The 14,517-nt window shown below is 37.4% G+C and overlaps 1 protein-coding gene across 1 annotated transcript in view; it reads right to left on the bottom strand.

The window, feature by feature from the left end:
* Nucleotides 1-14,517, bottom strand: part of MDN1 (midasin AAA ATPase 1) — a 105,158-nt gene that overhangs the window by 15,391 nt on the left and 75,250 nt on the right. Inside the window, exons 70-87 of the mRNA XM_074581141.1 lie at nucleotides 14,287-14,433; nucleotides 13,901-14,010; nucleotides 13,373-13,446; nucleotides 12,989-13,184; nucleotides 11,298-11,457; nucleotides 10,982-11,128; nucleotides 8,964-9,090; nucleotides 7,941-8,046; nucleotides 6,760-6,875; nucleotides 5,051-5,530; nucleotides 4,261-4,487; nucleotides 3,757-3,903; nucleotides 3,361-3,533; nucleotides 2,833-2,994; nucleotides 2,563-2,700; nucleotides 2,198-2,339; nucleotides 1,059-1,231; nucleotides 685-828 (exon numbers count right to left, since the gene is read on the bottom strand). Of these exons, the coding sequence (XP_074437242.1) occupies nucleotides 685-828; nucleotides 1,059-1,231; nucleotides 2,198-2,339; nucleotides 2,563-2,700; nucleotides 2,833-2,994; nucleotides 3,361-3,533; nucleotides 3,757-3,903; nucleotides 4,261-4,487; nucleotides 5,051-5,530; nucleotides 6,760-6,875; nucleotides 7,941-8,046; nucleotides 8,964-9,090; nucleotides 10,982-11,128; nucleotides 11,298-11,457; nucleotides 12,989-13,184; nucleotides 13,373-13,446; nucleotides 13,901-14,010; nucleotides 14,287-14,433 (2,969 nt within the window). The remainder of the gene's footprint in view (nucleotides 1-684; nucleotides 829-1,058; nucleotides 1,232-2,197; nucleotides 2,340-2,562; nucleotides 2,701-2,832; nucleotides 2,995-3,360; nucleotides 3,534-3,756; nucleotides 3,904-4,260; nucleotides 4,488-5,050; nucleotides 5,531-6,759; nucleotides 6,876-7,940; nucleotides 8,047-8,963; nucleotides 9,091-10,981; nucleotides 11,129-11,297; nucleotides 11,458-12,988; nucleotides 13,185-13,372; nucleotides 13,447-13,900; nucleotides 14,011-14,286; nucleotides 14,434-14,517) is intronic.

Here is a 14,517-nt window from a genome sequence, read left to right as displayed (position 1 = left end):
CGGGGAGGGAATAACAGGTACGTAGTAAGTGGGAAGAAAGGCAAAGATGAGAAATAAGATACTCTCAAATTCTCTAGGACACAGAAATACTGCACACACCATTACATTCTGATCAGTTAAAAACAAAATTTCCTGTGGTACGAATCCTTATGTATAAATAGGAGAAAAAGATTAATTTTGGCAAACGCATTTATGAAAATTGTTACTTCTTCAAAACAGCATCTTTTGCGTTCAGAATCCAGTTTTCCTAGCTGAAAGATTCTGAACAGAATCTGCAGTCTTGCAGATGGTAAATGAAGCCTTGCATACTATGCAGAATCTTCAAGCATACTGTATATAGATAAGTCCCACCGGCTTAAGATGTTTCTGTTACTAAATACAGCAGAACAAGAACTTTTAAGCTTTGTCCATCAAAACATCAAGTCAGCGTAAAGCCTGTTTTGGTGGCTGTTACAAGTTCAGGTTAGTGCAAACAAAAAATCTTTCTGGATAACATGGATCAGAAAATATACATACAATACAATGGATACAATATGGTTTATTTTTGGCTCTGAAATGCACTAACTTTTTTCAGTGCATTTCAGTACGAAATAAAGAGCATTTCAAATTCTCAGAAACACATGATGTGAGCAACAGACTATTGTTTAACAGCAAGATACTCTATGTAGTCCAAATAATTTTTACCTCATCAATTTGTTCATGGATTTTCTCTTTGTTTCCACTGTCGTCTTCTTGTTGCTCTTTTTGCTCATCCTTGGGAGGATCTTTTTTATTATCCTTGTTTCCTGTGCCCAAATTGTCATCTTTTGCAACGAGCTCTGAATCCTCCTATTAGCAAACAAATTCAAAAGAAAATCAATTATGGTACACGCTTCTCAAAGTCTGAGTGACAAGACATCTCCTACAGAAAAAATGACAACACTAAATAACTTGTGATATACTCAAATTGTCCTTTTCCAAGACCAAGTGCTATGCAAGGGAGTTCGTGGTCTAGGTCACATCAAGTTAACAGAGTTTAATTCCTTTTATATTCTTTTTCCCACCCCTTTTCTCTTCACCTCATCCATGCCTGGTCCAGTTTCTTCTGCTTTACTGCTGGCATCTTCATCATCATCATCTTCATCTTCATCCCCCCAGAGCCTCTCATCCAGTTTATCATCAGCTTCAGCATTATCAAGATTTCCCATCTGCTTATCCAGCTCCTCCTCTTCATCTGAGTTTTCATCATTTTCTGTGTACAGTTCAGGATGTGTTTCAGTACAGAAGACATAAAATTAACCTTTTTGTTCAGAAACAAGCAAGCAGTGGTACTCGCACCTTAGTTTCATCACCCTAATTGAGAAGGCTAATTAAGCGATGCTGAAAAGACATGAGTGCACTAACACCCAGAAGAGCCGGGTCCTAATTATGTGGTTCAGAGTGTTCTCTTGGACATACGGACACAGAGCATTCTCTCCCTCGAACTAACAAGTTCCACATGCAAAACTTGAATGATTGAAACTCTCTATTCCTTACCCTCTCCCGCCTCCATTTTCAAAATGTTTTGGCATTACTGGGAGGGGAAAGGTTCATTCCACTTTATCTGTTTATTAGCTTGGGAATTTCCCTTCTTGTGCAGATGAACTTATTCTTGGCACTTTGTCAGAGATTTGAAAGTACAGTAACACTACTGTAATTTGTAAGCCCCATTAGTTTCAGATGTTAGAGCTCTTACCATTTACAGTGAAGAACTGCTACCTTTTGAGTGAGCAGTAACTTGAATGAATCCAAATGTTGCTATTTTTTCCATTTTAAAAAGGTAAAGTTAATTTTTTTTCATTGCTTAAAAGTTAGCAATACCTTCATTAGCCATATTTTGAAGTTAACTACAACCATATTTTCAAGTGTTCTGGTGATCTTCAAAAGCTCCACAAAGTTAGTGACTAATTTTAAAATGCATCTATATGTCAGCTCACAAGAGGAAGAAGGGATTGTCTCCCTTCATTCCAAAACCACCACAGTGACGGAAGAGAGACAGTATTTTCTTTACACGCTTCTTTGCATTCACAGTGATACTTCTTAGTATTCATATACAAATGGCACTACTCTATTGTTATCGCTGACTTTTCAGTATATGCTTCATTATATAAAAGTATCAACCATTATTGGACTGATCTATGATAGTTTTTATAAGTTTGCCATAGTGGAAGGACCAAACCTTTTTTCTCCTGTTCTCCATCATGCATTTTTCCTTCAAAGTCTTCTGACATTTCAATTGCATTGTCTTCTCCTTCAATGTCTGGTTTAGAATCCGGATCTTCCTTCTCCTTCTCTTCCCCCTTTTGAAAACTGTCTTCTATCTGCATTATTGGTAAAGCCAAAAATTACAATGGGTGTTGTCTATATATTAAAGCTTACTTAAAGTATCACAGCACTACTTATAAGCTTATATGCAAAGATAAAAGTCAACCTAAATAGGAGACTGAAAGTAACTTCATGTTTCTTTTACCGGAAACATCCACAATGTGGATTTCAAGGGCTTTTTCAGTTTTATCTGAATTAAACAAGAACCCAAACACTTGCCTGATCTTCACTTTCTATTTTGTCGCTTACATCCTTCTTGCCTTCCCCCTCTCCAATACCACCGTCTTCGTAATCGTGAAACTGTGTTGCTCCCTCTCCAGCTTCATCCTCAAGTAATTCTTTTGGCAGGCAAAACCCCTACAAAGGCAAATAGCAAGTCAAAACTTTCTGTAGTAGTAAGGACATCTTTCAGCTTAGTTTCTACTTAAGACTTTTGTATACATTAAATATATGCTTACCATATATACACTGTTATCTCTAATAACTTACCTTTTGGGCAAGCTCTGTAAAAATGCTAGTTAGAACAGAAAGCAATTTTCCAGTACTCCTGTGAGATGCCAGTGAAACGGTGAGGTAGAACAGGATCAGGTCTGAATACTTGCAGAGCATGGGCTTTAGACGCACCAGCAGATAGCAGGACTGGTTGAGGAACTGCAGTTAAAACCAAAGAACAGCTGTCAAACACCATTATGTACATACTGAGATGCACCTGAGAGGGTGATGATAGAGACTGAAAACAGATGCTCAAACCAGAAATATCACTAGGTGAGTTTAAGTAAACTCTAAGCTTTCTGGAGCTTTTTCTAGATTTTCACAAAAACTAGAACTTCCTTCTTATTAAAGGAACATCTGGCTTTTGCTCTATAGAAGAGTATCTATATTTGACCGTAATTTGTCACATTAGACCATAGTTCTAAGGTATTAAACAGTAAGAAGCAATGCACATTTAACCAAAGTCCACAATTCCAAATCTTTTGAGATCCCTAAGCCAAAAACTCTTGAGAAGAACAATTTTACCTTATGTTTATCTGAAGTGTAATCTTCCCCATAAGATTTCAGGTTCTCCAGGAGTTCTGAAACTGCTAAAACTGCTTTCTCTACATGCAAAGAATCCAAATCAGCAGACAGATCTTCATCCAAAAGCTTAGTTATATGTCCTGCTTTAATCCCGTCAAATGAGGCTGCATCCTCTTTGTTTGAAATACATGAAAAAATAGAAAAATCAAGTCAGATGTTCTAAAAATGTTATAGCAAGCCATCTAGAAATATCCATCCTATCTGTTTAAACAGATATCCTCTATTAAAATGGCAATTTCCTTGTGTATTGGTACCTCTGCTAGACACACAGTTTAAGGAATTTTTAGGTTTGCATAGTTTAAACTCCGCTCTTCCCCCTTAAGTTAACAAACTTACCATTTTCCTCTGAAGACTTTTCTTCCTCTTTTCCATCTTTCTGTTTTCTCTCTACCAAACACTGGATGGCATACAGAACAACACGGATAACAGTTTCCACTTTTCCTGAGAAGTGCTCCACAAACTCTTCATCTGACTGTTGATCTCCTTTTGAACCATAACACAGGCAGTTTTACAAAAAAAACCCAACACATTGAATTACACATTACTATGTTCCCCTATGCAAGGAGCATAAGGAATATGCAATTTTTACTACATAGCTCTACTTAAATCTCCTTGCTAATCCTGACGTACAACTATGGTGTAAGATCTGTCATCAGACTAAGGCGCGGAAAAAAATATTACTGCACAAATTAAGTCTGGACTAAATTTTGCAATTTTGCATTTCATCAAGTGTTTCTGGCTATCTGAATGAACACGGAGCCATCTTCTGCAATAACCAAAGCAATGAATTCTTACATATTTATCTAAATTATGTAACGGGCAGAGAAGAATTGTGCTTACCACTGCAATTTGACATGGAAGCAAGAAGCTGTGTTCTCCAGGCTGTGAAATCTGCAGATGTATTATTAACTACTTCTTGTATGTACTTTAGGCTCTTGATTAGGGCCACCTGATTTACAGCTTGCCTGTTTTCCCCATTTGGAAGGAACAGGGACTCTATGGCTTGTAACTGAGCTGAGGCTTCCAGCAAACAACTCATTGCTGATGTGCAAACTTCAAAATCTCTCCTGCAACAAGAAATACCATGATTCTGAAAGAACAACAAACAGTTCAACTTCAGATTAAACCTTTGCTTGGGACACAGATGAGGGGGAGGCAACGGATCTCCATTTGGAATTTATTTAATAAAAAGTTTGACACTGAGCAGATGTCCCACTTACACTCACACTGTTTGAAGCAGAGAGAAAATGAGAGGATTATTATTATTAAATAGGCTATAGATTTCTTCTAAAATAGAAATTTCTTCATTAAATTTACATTTGAAATTCACTCCATTAACTAAAGAGCTATGGGGATGAAATCCCAGGAAACCAAAGACAAACTGAGAAGCTGACATGGACCAATTTTTTTCTGACGTGTCATGGGAGTGGGAGAAGACACATACATTTGTTTAAAAAGCCAGGCATTGCATTTTGCAAGAAAAATGAATGGAAACAAGCTTCAAGAACACTTTTGAACACACTTTTCAAGATATGCATAGGCAAATATTTTCAAGATGACTTCACACATCTGATATGAACATAAAACATGAGGTGAGAGAGATTCAATTTCACACACATGTAGAACTCACCAGGAATAAAACAAGGTCTCACGTGACCGTTGTCTTATTTTGTCCACTTCTGCTTTGATTGCCTTCACATTTGCCAGCATCGTCGTCAATTGCGTAGCTAGCTGCAGCCATAACTGATCCTTATTTCGCATCCTGCATCCAGGAGGCAGGTTCTCAATTGTTACTGGAGTCAGGTATTTTAGCTCTGAGGGAATTAGGTCAGGTATTCCCGTAAAAACATTTCCCATTTCAGGTCCTGAACTCCGACAAATATTTGCTTTGACATCTGTCCTTTCATTGTCACTGCACTTTGTTAACTCTTCTTTTGGGCAGCATTGTATAAACCGAGACAGCTCCTCGAGAGCCATCACACACTGCATAGAAAGTTCCTGCAGTTTGTCAGTCCAGCGCTGAATACCGTCTTGAGGAGGAAATGCTACATTATATTCTCTGTCAGCAGTCAACCTAGAATCTATCTCTTGTATACAACCCAGAAGGTTCCTGGTTAAGAAGAAAGAAGGAAAAGTTACAATCACCGAGTTTTATGCTATACTCCCCTTTGAAAAGCAAATGGAGACTTTACACTGAAAAAGCTCTAGATAATGTGAACTCAGTGGGAGTAAAAACTTTTTCTGGAAGAGCTAAAATGATAGTCTTTTTTAAAAAAAAAGTTTTCCTCATTATTGAATTTTTCTCTCCATTGCATGTTTGGACTGTCCTGAAAACAGGGCTTTGTGAGATTTCTCAGGATCTACATCATGCTTTTGAACAATCCTTAAACTCCTGGCCCGACGCTCAAATATTATTCATTTTCCTGCATTATAAAAGCAAACTAGATTCTAACACAATATGATGCTCTGAAGTGCTGTGTAACAGTCAACTCGTAACAAATGCTTAATATGATTCACAATGAAAGTCACAACAATGCAGGTAAGTCACTATTCCTGCAACTGTAAAGTCAAGGGCTTGTATTCTGGGCTTTTGTTTGTTTGTTTTTTCTAGGTTTCCTAGGGTTAACATAAATTTTGCATCACTAATCTCCAGTCTAGCTTTCCCTCCCAGTACAAAGGAAATCGCTCCTGACTCAACTTCAAAAAGTTTTACAGATTACAATAGTGAAGAGCACAAATATGCACAGTGGAGTTTCCAGTGAAACTGGTGAGTCAAGCAATGTAGTGAAAAATCACATCCAGTGAGCAAGCCTTCCTCTACACTTTTCCTTTTACAGTTTTGACACAAAATCTAGCATCTCCTACCTTTCTAGAATTTTTTTTTGTAAGCTGTTGTGGTTTCTTCATATTGGCTCAAGGTCTCATCCAGATTATTTATTTGTTTCAAATCAAACCAACAACTTGAACAGAGCCAAAATCCACTTAGGCCAATACCACATGAGAGAGATTTAACAATTTATAGGTTTAACTTTGTAGTTAACTGAAGTAATTATTTATTTCATGGTCTTCACGTATGCCTAACTTGTTTTTCCCAAACTATTTTGATTCCAAATTATTGGCTGCAATGACAGGATAAACAATACCTAACCCCTGGGTTTTTTTTCGCTCCTCCCCATCTCCTAAAATGTTTTATATCTAGGCTTAATTGAGGGGAGGAGAGAAATGGGGAAGTAGAGGGAAGAATTTTATTTTCTTTACCTTATTTTCCATTTTTCTTGAATTGAATTGCTTACTGTCAAACTCCTTGACAACATTTAAACGTTGGAAAATGCAAAATACCTCAGTAAGATCCACTGTTCTGTCAATGCAGTAAGAGATCGTCTCTGTCTGACAAGCATCTGCATGAGGTGTGCAGTGAATCCTTTGCATCGCTCAATGCTACCTAGTCCAATATCCTAAAGAAAACAGATACAGAAAAAAGTGAGAGGGAACAGTTAGATGAATAAGCAGACAACAACATTCTCTGTGCCTCTATTTCATTTCACTGTGCAGGCTGAAAGGCTATTGTTTAATTGAACAAGCCTTAAAATACCAACAAAAATTATAGTTATATACAAGCATCTTCATTTTTCTGCATCTTCCATATAATCTGCATACAAATTTGATTTTCAAGTAGCTTCTGCAACAACAGTCATATTAAATTGCACGCCACTGCAGCAACTCTTACCAGGAATTTAGTTCCAATAGTAAAGCTACCTTACATAAATGATGATTAAAGAGATACCAGCCTGAATTTTTACATTCACGACCACTGCTAAAACCACTTCCACAACTCATTTCACCAGATGTACTGACAATTACTTTCAATCCGTGTTCCCAACACAGAGCAAAACAAATCTCAGCTATGTTCCATTATTTATGCCACTGCCAGCTGTGACGCTTGACAAGATCACGTTGTAAAACAAGGGGTGAAGCATAGTGAGAAGAGCAGCATCTGGAAGAGATCCCTTTTTCCTGGAATACTGGAAAAGTGGTACTGATTTGGCAGGACTCACTTGTTCCTTGTACTGATTTTAGACCAATTTTTAAGCAAAGAAATATATTGGCACTTTTTGTGTTTGGCACAGGCTCCAGTTATATCCAATTATAAGGCTCAACAGTTGTTTTTTTTTCCCATGAGCAAAACCAAATCCTGGTTTTGTTTTCCTAACAAGATCTGATTCAGCATTTTTTGAGTTTCCTTCATGCACAAAAAGTAACAATTTGGGATCTGTTGGGATGAAAGATATTGTACATTTAACAAGTGTTAAATTAATTCACTAAACTAGTATTGTTCAGTCATAAAACAACAGGTTTTAAAACGCTGCATTTAATGATTGGCCCCAAAATACCATATTTTGTACCATATTAAGAACATAGCATGCTCTCACACCACCTGTTTACTACTAGAAAATTTCACTCCAAGCTGGTAAAATAAAGTCAACAGAAGTAGGATTTCCATTTTTACTTTGGTGTTATACCTTGGCAGGTGCTAATAATGCTGTCTGAAGCCTAGAGTGGCGTGCAAGTGACCGATAGAAGTACTTCTGGCATCCATCCCAGGCAGAAGAAATCTCCGTCAGCAACCTGACGGAACACAAAAAAAAGTCTAATATTAGAAAGGTATATAATTTCATTACCTCAGCACACTGGAACCACCAAGTCAGCTCTTCAACATAACAAATTTGCTTACAATTTGTTATTTTGCAAATGCATTGATCTTGTAATTCTTTGTTTTATCCACAAGTATTTTAGTCTAGAGAAAACATTTTGCAACAGCAGCAAAATCTCTATCACTGAATATTATTTAACACTTAAATAGTAATTTATTATTTTTTAATTCCTCCCACGCAGCTAACTCCAGCTTGATAGGGGAGCCTTTATTTTGGCCTTGATGAAAGATATTGTAAGCTAAGTCCTTACACCTGAGGAGGACAATAACCAGCATGACTCAATGGCAAAAATCACTTATTGCCAGAAAAATAACAGAGAAACATCTGAAAGAACGTCTTTCCTCTAGGTAAGTTTTTCCAGAAATGCCCCCTTTGAAGTCTATGTATTTTCTCCTGAAATATTCCATTATTCAATGAAGACAAAACAATTAAGTAATCCCTGTAAATTACGACTCATCTTTAACAAAATCATTACAGTCTAATTCTAATATGATGCTAGCAAAGCATCCCTGGCAAAGCTGGACGGTGGAGGGCTAATTGAAATCTAATTCACAGGAACAATGAAACTGAGGGTAGAGTTTTCAAAAGTGCAAATTAAAAAAAAAAAAAACAGACAACAAACAACAACAAAACCCTCACACAGTTGAACATGCCAGGACACAACGTACGGGATTTTCAAACTGAGAAGTAACTGGAGGGAAGGGAAGGCAATATGTAAAATCCTAAATGAATTACAGTCCAGAAATTCTAACTTAAATCCATGTGCAAGAAGTTCTATATATTATAGCTACAATTCATACAATCTAAGGGTTGAAAATACTGTGTACATACGTGGCATCCAGTTCATGTGTACAGTTTACTACACCTAAGGCACTACGCAAGTCCAGCGGCCGAAGGTAGAGTATTTCATGATAGTCTTTTGAACGGGACCAAGAAAGACCTTTCCGGTATGACAAACCTGGAATGACATTTCAACACACATCCTTTTATGTCCTCAATGTTTTATATGAAAAATGTCACTCATACAGTTGGTATTAAGATATAAAATCTTCTGATGTAGTTGTTTTCCTGATGCTGTCTGATTTTGACAAGTTTTGTAAGTAAGGTAAGAACAAATCCTGGCTTAGCTACCTTCAGCTGAACGTAGCTGAAGAAAACAGCTGAAGTAAGACAGATGTAAACCTGCGCGTATAAAGGAGGTTGGTGAGAGAAAAAACAAAAAAAGCCTTGAACCTGTAAGGCAGACTACAGCCTGAGAAAGTTACAGCTGTGTACTTTTAAAACTCAGTTTTAAGACTGTTATTTTAGCTATTTTTAAAACTGGATTAAACATGCTCATTTTTCTCAAGCCAATTAAAACCTTCTTTTCAAAGTATCCTGAAGTAGGCACAGCTTGTAAGAAATACTCATTAGCTGTTTAGGTTATGTTGCCATTTTTCCAAACAAAATGGAGAACAAAGTCTTAAGAACAACATTTTCATTGCTCCTGGCCCTCTAAGAAAGCTGAGTTCGAGATCATCACCTCATTTTTAAGACATGAAAAAGCTGACAGATGAAGATGATAAAGGTATCTCCTGAAATCAAAGACAGAGCCCAATAAAGAAATCAAGTCCCACGTGTTAATTAAATCACAGCATGCCATTCCTCCGGCACAAACTTCACAGGGCAGCAACGGCAGATATTCCTTTGGCACCAGTGAGTGCAAAAAATGCAAAACAAAGGAGAAGCGTATGTGCGCGTGAAACCGCCCACTTAGATTCACCTGTGTTTGCAGTCATCTAAATCCAAAAGGACCTTAATATTCTGGGAACTACTTACTCAGAACACACACCAACTCATTAAAGTAGCAGAAGCGACACACACTCAAAACTACAACTGAAGCCTCCTCCCACCTCCCAGAAAGCATTTAGGATGTTTTTGTTTTCATTTACTGTCCAAGTGTTGTGACACTGAGTTAGTTTGTTATCAAAATCATTGCTTTCTTGGACCCCTTCATGTTTCCAAGCTTCCTTCTGCAACCATGAGGAACAAATTTATTTGTTTGTATTTATTTTGCGAGGTTCTTAGGATTACTGCAGGCCAGAAGCTATGGCTTCCAAGAGAAGCACCAAAACACTAAACTCTCTTCAAAAATGAAGAAAAAAATTGGCAAAGCTACATTAATTTCTGCTTCTGCCTATGACTTAGCAGAATGCTGTTACACAGCTGTTTATTTAACAAGACTGCTTACTTCTGCTGGTTTCTAAACTGCTGCGTGGCTAAGAACAGTTGATGAATAATTTAACCTAACACCAAAGGAAAAGGCAACAATTAATAGTTTGGGGGGGTCCTTTATTTTAAAACTAGCAAGGGGAGCAATGGAGACTGGGCTGCTGAACGGGGTGCCTCCAATGATTCCCATCAACAGACGATTCAGTCTCCGTGGCCCAACCGTGCCTCTGTCAATCTGATCTCTACCAGACTGTTAACGGAGAGATGGGCTCTCATTCTAACAAGCTAACTTAATTTCAGTTCTGGATCAGAGAACGGATACAAGATAATGAGCTTCCCTCTTGTTTCTAAAAGCTGGGCAGCGACTTCTGACTGGAGATAAAGTAGATTTCTGCTTCAAAAAAGCTACTGTTGTACATCTAATGGAATGTAAGAAGAACAGAAGGTATTTGAAAGGGCTAACACACCAGGTCTCATCATCAACAAAGAGACAGACAGACCTAAACACTTCTACACATTAGTGGCTCAACAACTTCAAGAACATAGTATCATGGTGGGTTTAGATGTATTGGCAAAAATAGTAAAATGCTTAAGAACTCTGTACTTTTAAACCAAACACATTTTTAGTCAAAGCTCACCTGTTTTAGCAAGGCTTTTAAAGAGGTCTGACAATGCCCGTTGCTTTTGCATCTGAATGTGCTTTGCCTCTGATTTCTGCTTCTCCTTATCTGCTGTCTGATCAAATGTTAAGTTTTGCAGTTCAACTACAGAAACAATGATACCACCTGTATAGAAGACAGCAGGGAAAGGTAAGAGATGCGAAAATTTAACATACACAAAGCAGCCACGGGAAGCCTGTCTGGGAAGGGAACTATATATCCACACTTTTTCCTGATTTGTTCCATTTATGTTATGGAGGTCAATTATGGTATGGAAATCACAAGAATGCTTAACCTGTGAACTGGTCAAGATTTTCCACCAGGCTTAAGAATGAATTATTTTCTGTAACTGTTGTACACATTTTCTTCATTTTTTTAGTAAGCTTAGGCAGACGATGCTGAAGAGATTCTGTATGAAATGTAATGCCATCCTGACATTCTTCCGGGAGTGCCCTCTGATGAAAAAGAAAAAAAAAAAAAAAAAAGAGAAGGAACAGTGTAATTACATACACATACTCAAAGCTGTCTTATTTGACCATTAAGAGTAAACTGCTGCAAAAACAAGGGCTAAATTCTGCATTCATCTGAAACCCCAAAACGTGCCCATGTGATCCTTCGAACACTTTAGCACCAACACTTGAGGAAAATCACGACATATCTATATATATATGTATGTATGGATGTACGTATGTATGTCAGGCATACATTAGTTTTGAAAACAGCCAAACAAATGGAAGATGTTATGATCCTACTCTCTTAGGTGTTTGTCATTACCTCTTTCATAGAGATTACCACTGCTGCAGGTCAGCTTCCTCAGCCTTCCAAGCTCAAAGGCACATTAACCTAAATCACTAATGCCCTCAGGGCACTAGACAAGAACACCATCACTTTCTTTTCACTAGACACAAATTAAATTGCGCTTCTAAAGAACAACAAAAACAGTATGCAAATAGAAATTATTTAATAACAGAAGTAAACCCCCAGCATGTCTAAAGCTAATCCCTAGGGTTTGTTCAATTTAATTTTGCATGCATCTTGTTTAAGGAATGAAGACAACATGAAACTGCAACAAGCAAAACCAACAGCCCTGTTGATTATCAGTAACAGGCTTGCAAACAAACAAACCAACCACCAATCAACAAACCAAACACATTAGATTTGCATCAGATTTCTGCCTCCTCACTCTACCTCCTGTCACAGGACAAGAGCAAGATCACCTACCCTCCTGGTTTGAAGAAACTCAAAGCCCTGGAAGCTAAGAGTAACTGAGCATTTCCCACTCACCCCCAAATTCTCATGAGTTATCATTGCATCTTATTAACAAAAACTAATGGATGCGAATAGGAATTTATTTCAGGAAGAAAATTAGTTGACTTCCTCTCTGAGCTGGACAACTTAGAGACATACTGAACAGTGGCAGTGTGGAGTAGGATTTACCACATATCAGCTAGTCCAAGGCAAACGTTCACAGTACACAAGCTGTCAGCCAACAGCAAACATGACAATGTAGTGCATTGCCCTATCAGAATTCAAGCTCAAAATAATTTTTATATTTAATCACCGCATATATACACACAAACCCTACAGCTACGCAATCATTTGCCTGGGTCCTTGTTTAGAAAAAAAAGCATAATAATAATTTCAACTTCCAGTCCATATTACTGCACTAGTAGGGAAGTAATAAGTTGCTGCAGACAATATGCAGGCAACTTGGGAGATGAAATATGTAACTGCTATCATCTCTATATTAGAGCATAGATATTGTGCCAAATCAATACAGAACATGCTTGTCTTTCCATGCTGCATTCCCACCCATCCGCAGTGTTTCATAACACTGAACACACAAATAAGACCAAGGAGTTGATGACATAATTCAACAGATTTGACACTTACATAAGATTTTTCTGCATATATCGGTGAAAAGCAATATATAAATGAGAACAGATAAAATATCCTTCCCACACTTAGAATAAAGAATACAGTCACCTTGGCAACATCTGTTCTAGCAGACAGAATTTTTCTTAATGTGTTGTTTAGTCTCTGAACTTTGGTCTCTTTGTTCTCAGATTCTTCCTGCTTTTCCAAGCAGTCCAGCTGCTCTTCCTTACCAATCTCCACCAAGGCAGGCCGACATGGTTCACCCAGAACAACTTCAAACTTCTTCATGAATTTAAAGAGAGTCCTAATTACCAAAGGAGCACAAAAATGTTAACTGTGTTTTATAAACCTGCCAATCTCTTAGCAGCTGGAAATAAATGTTTCCACTGTGTTAGGAGCAGAAGAAATATTCTTGCATTTAAATTTAACATCATAGAGAAATCATAGAAGGAAGGTTGCAAATATGAAGCTTAATTCCAAGCTCTGAGTTACCTGCGTATTTTTTCAACTGATTGTTTTATAGCCCAGAAGCTGACATCATTCCACTTTGAAATTTTCACAAATTCCTATTAGGAAAATAAATAATCAATGGGATTACTTATATTATTGCAATGAAGTATTTGCATATAAAAGATGATCTTTAAAACTATGATCATCTGTCAGTCTTAAAATGGAAGACATTTTAGTAAGTGAGCAAACTATTGCACAGGCATCTTATTCTATTAATATATATTATAGATTATTAATATATTTATGCTAAAACTGCTGCATAGCCAAATGTTGTGAAATCCAAAGGGGCTTCACTACTGGATAGAAACCTCCATGGCTAAATGAGACTGATCAAACGTTAAAGACTTCAACCTACCCCCCAACTCAAAAATAAATTATTCCTGAGGAAAATGTGAAGTGCAGCAGGGATTTCAGTGGCCAACAAAGCTATTATATACAAATTCAAATAATATCTGCTCCACTGTTCCTTTGATTTGGGCAGTATAGTGTCTGAGCAAAGTTTCCTTTTACCTTAAGTTCCTTTTCTATAGGTTGGCGAAGTTCGGTGATTCTGGCCTCAACACACTCTGAAAACTGCTTATAATAATTGTATAGATTCCACAGGATGCTGCACAGAACATCTAGAAGGGACAGACAATAACAAGCTTCTTTTAAAACAGGACATTCTTCAGTATCAAGAGGAGAAATACATCCTTTTTTTTTTTTCTGTAATCATGAAGCTTAGCAACACCAAAAGATGGGGTAAATTGACCAACAGTATTTCACGAAAATGGGAAAAACAGCAGTATAGGCTTGTGTTGTATTTATGAGCTTACTGATCTGTTTGGAAAGTCTCAAATACCTGATGGTCAGGTTGTTGTAAAGAAGACTCAACACATGTAACACTAACAACTCACCCTTTTCTGCTACTTGAGGCATCAGCAAGATGTGGCAGTGGAAAACCAGTAGTGCTTGAAGTCGTGCATGAAACTCTCCCAGCGTGGATCCTTCAATAAAAGCTTGTAGTGTGCTGACCAGTGTTTTCAGATCCATTTGCTCAGTTACTGAACATTGCGCCAGAAGTTTAGAAGGAAATGAGGAGAAAACAAAAAAAACACCGTGTACATTAAAATTGTTGTCTGCTCTTT

The sequence above is a fragment of the Larus michahellis genome, chromosome 3, assembly GCF_964199755.1.
Source record: "Larus michahellis chromosome 3, bLarMic1.1, whole genome shotgun sequence".
Classification (NCBI taxonomy): domain Eukaryota; kingdom Metazoa; phylum Chordata; class Aves; order Charadriiformes; family Laridae; genus Larus; species Larus michahellis.
This window is presented reverse-complemented; position numbering and strand designations above follow the sequence as displayed.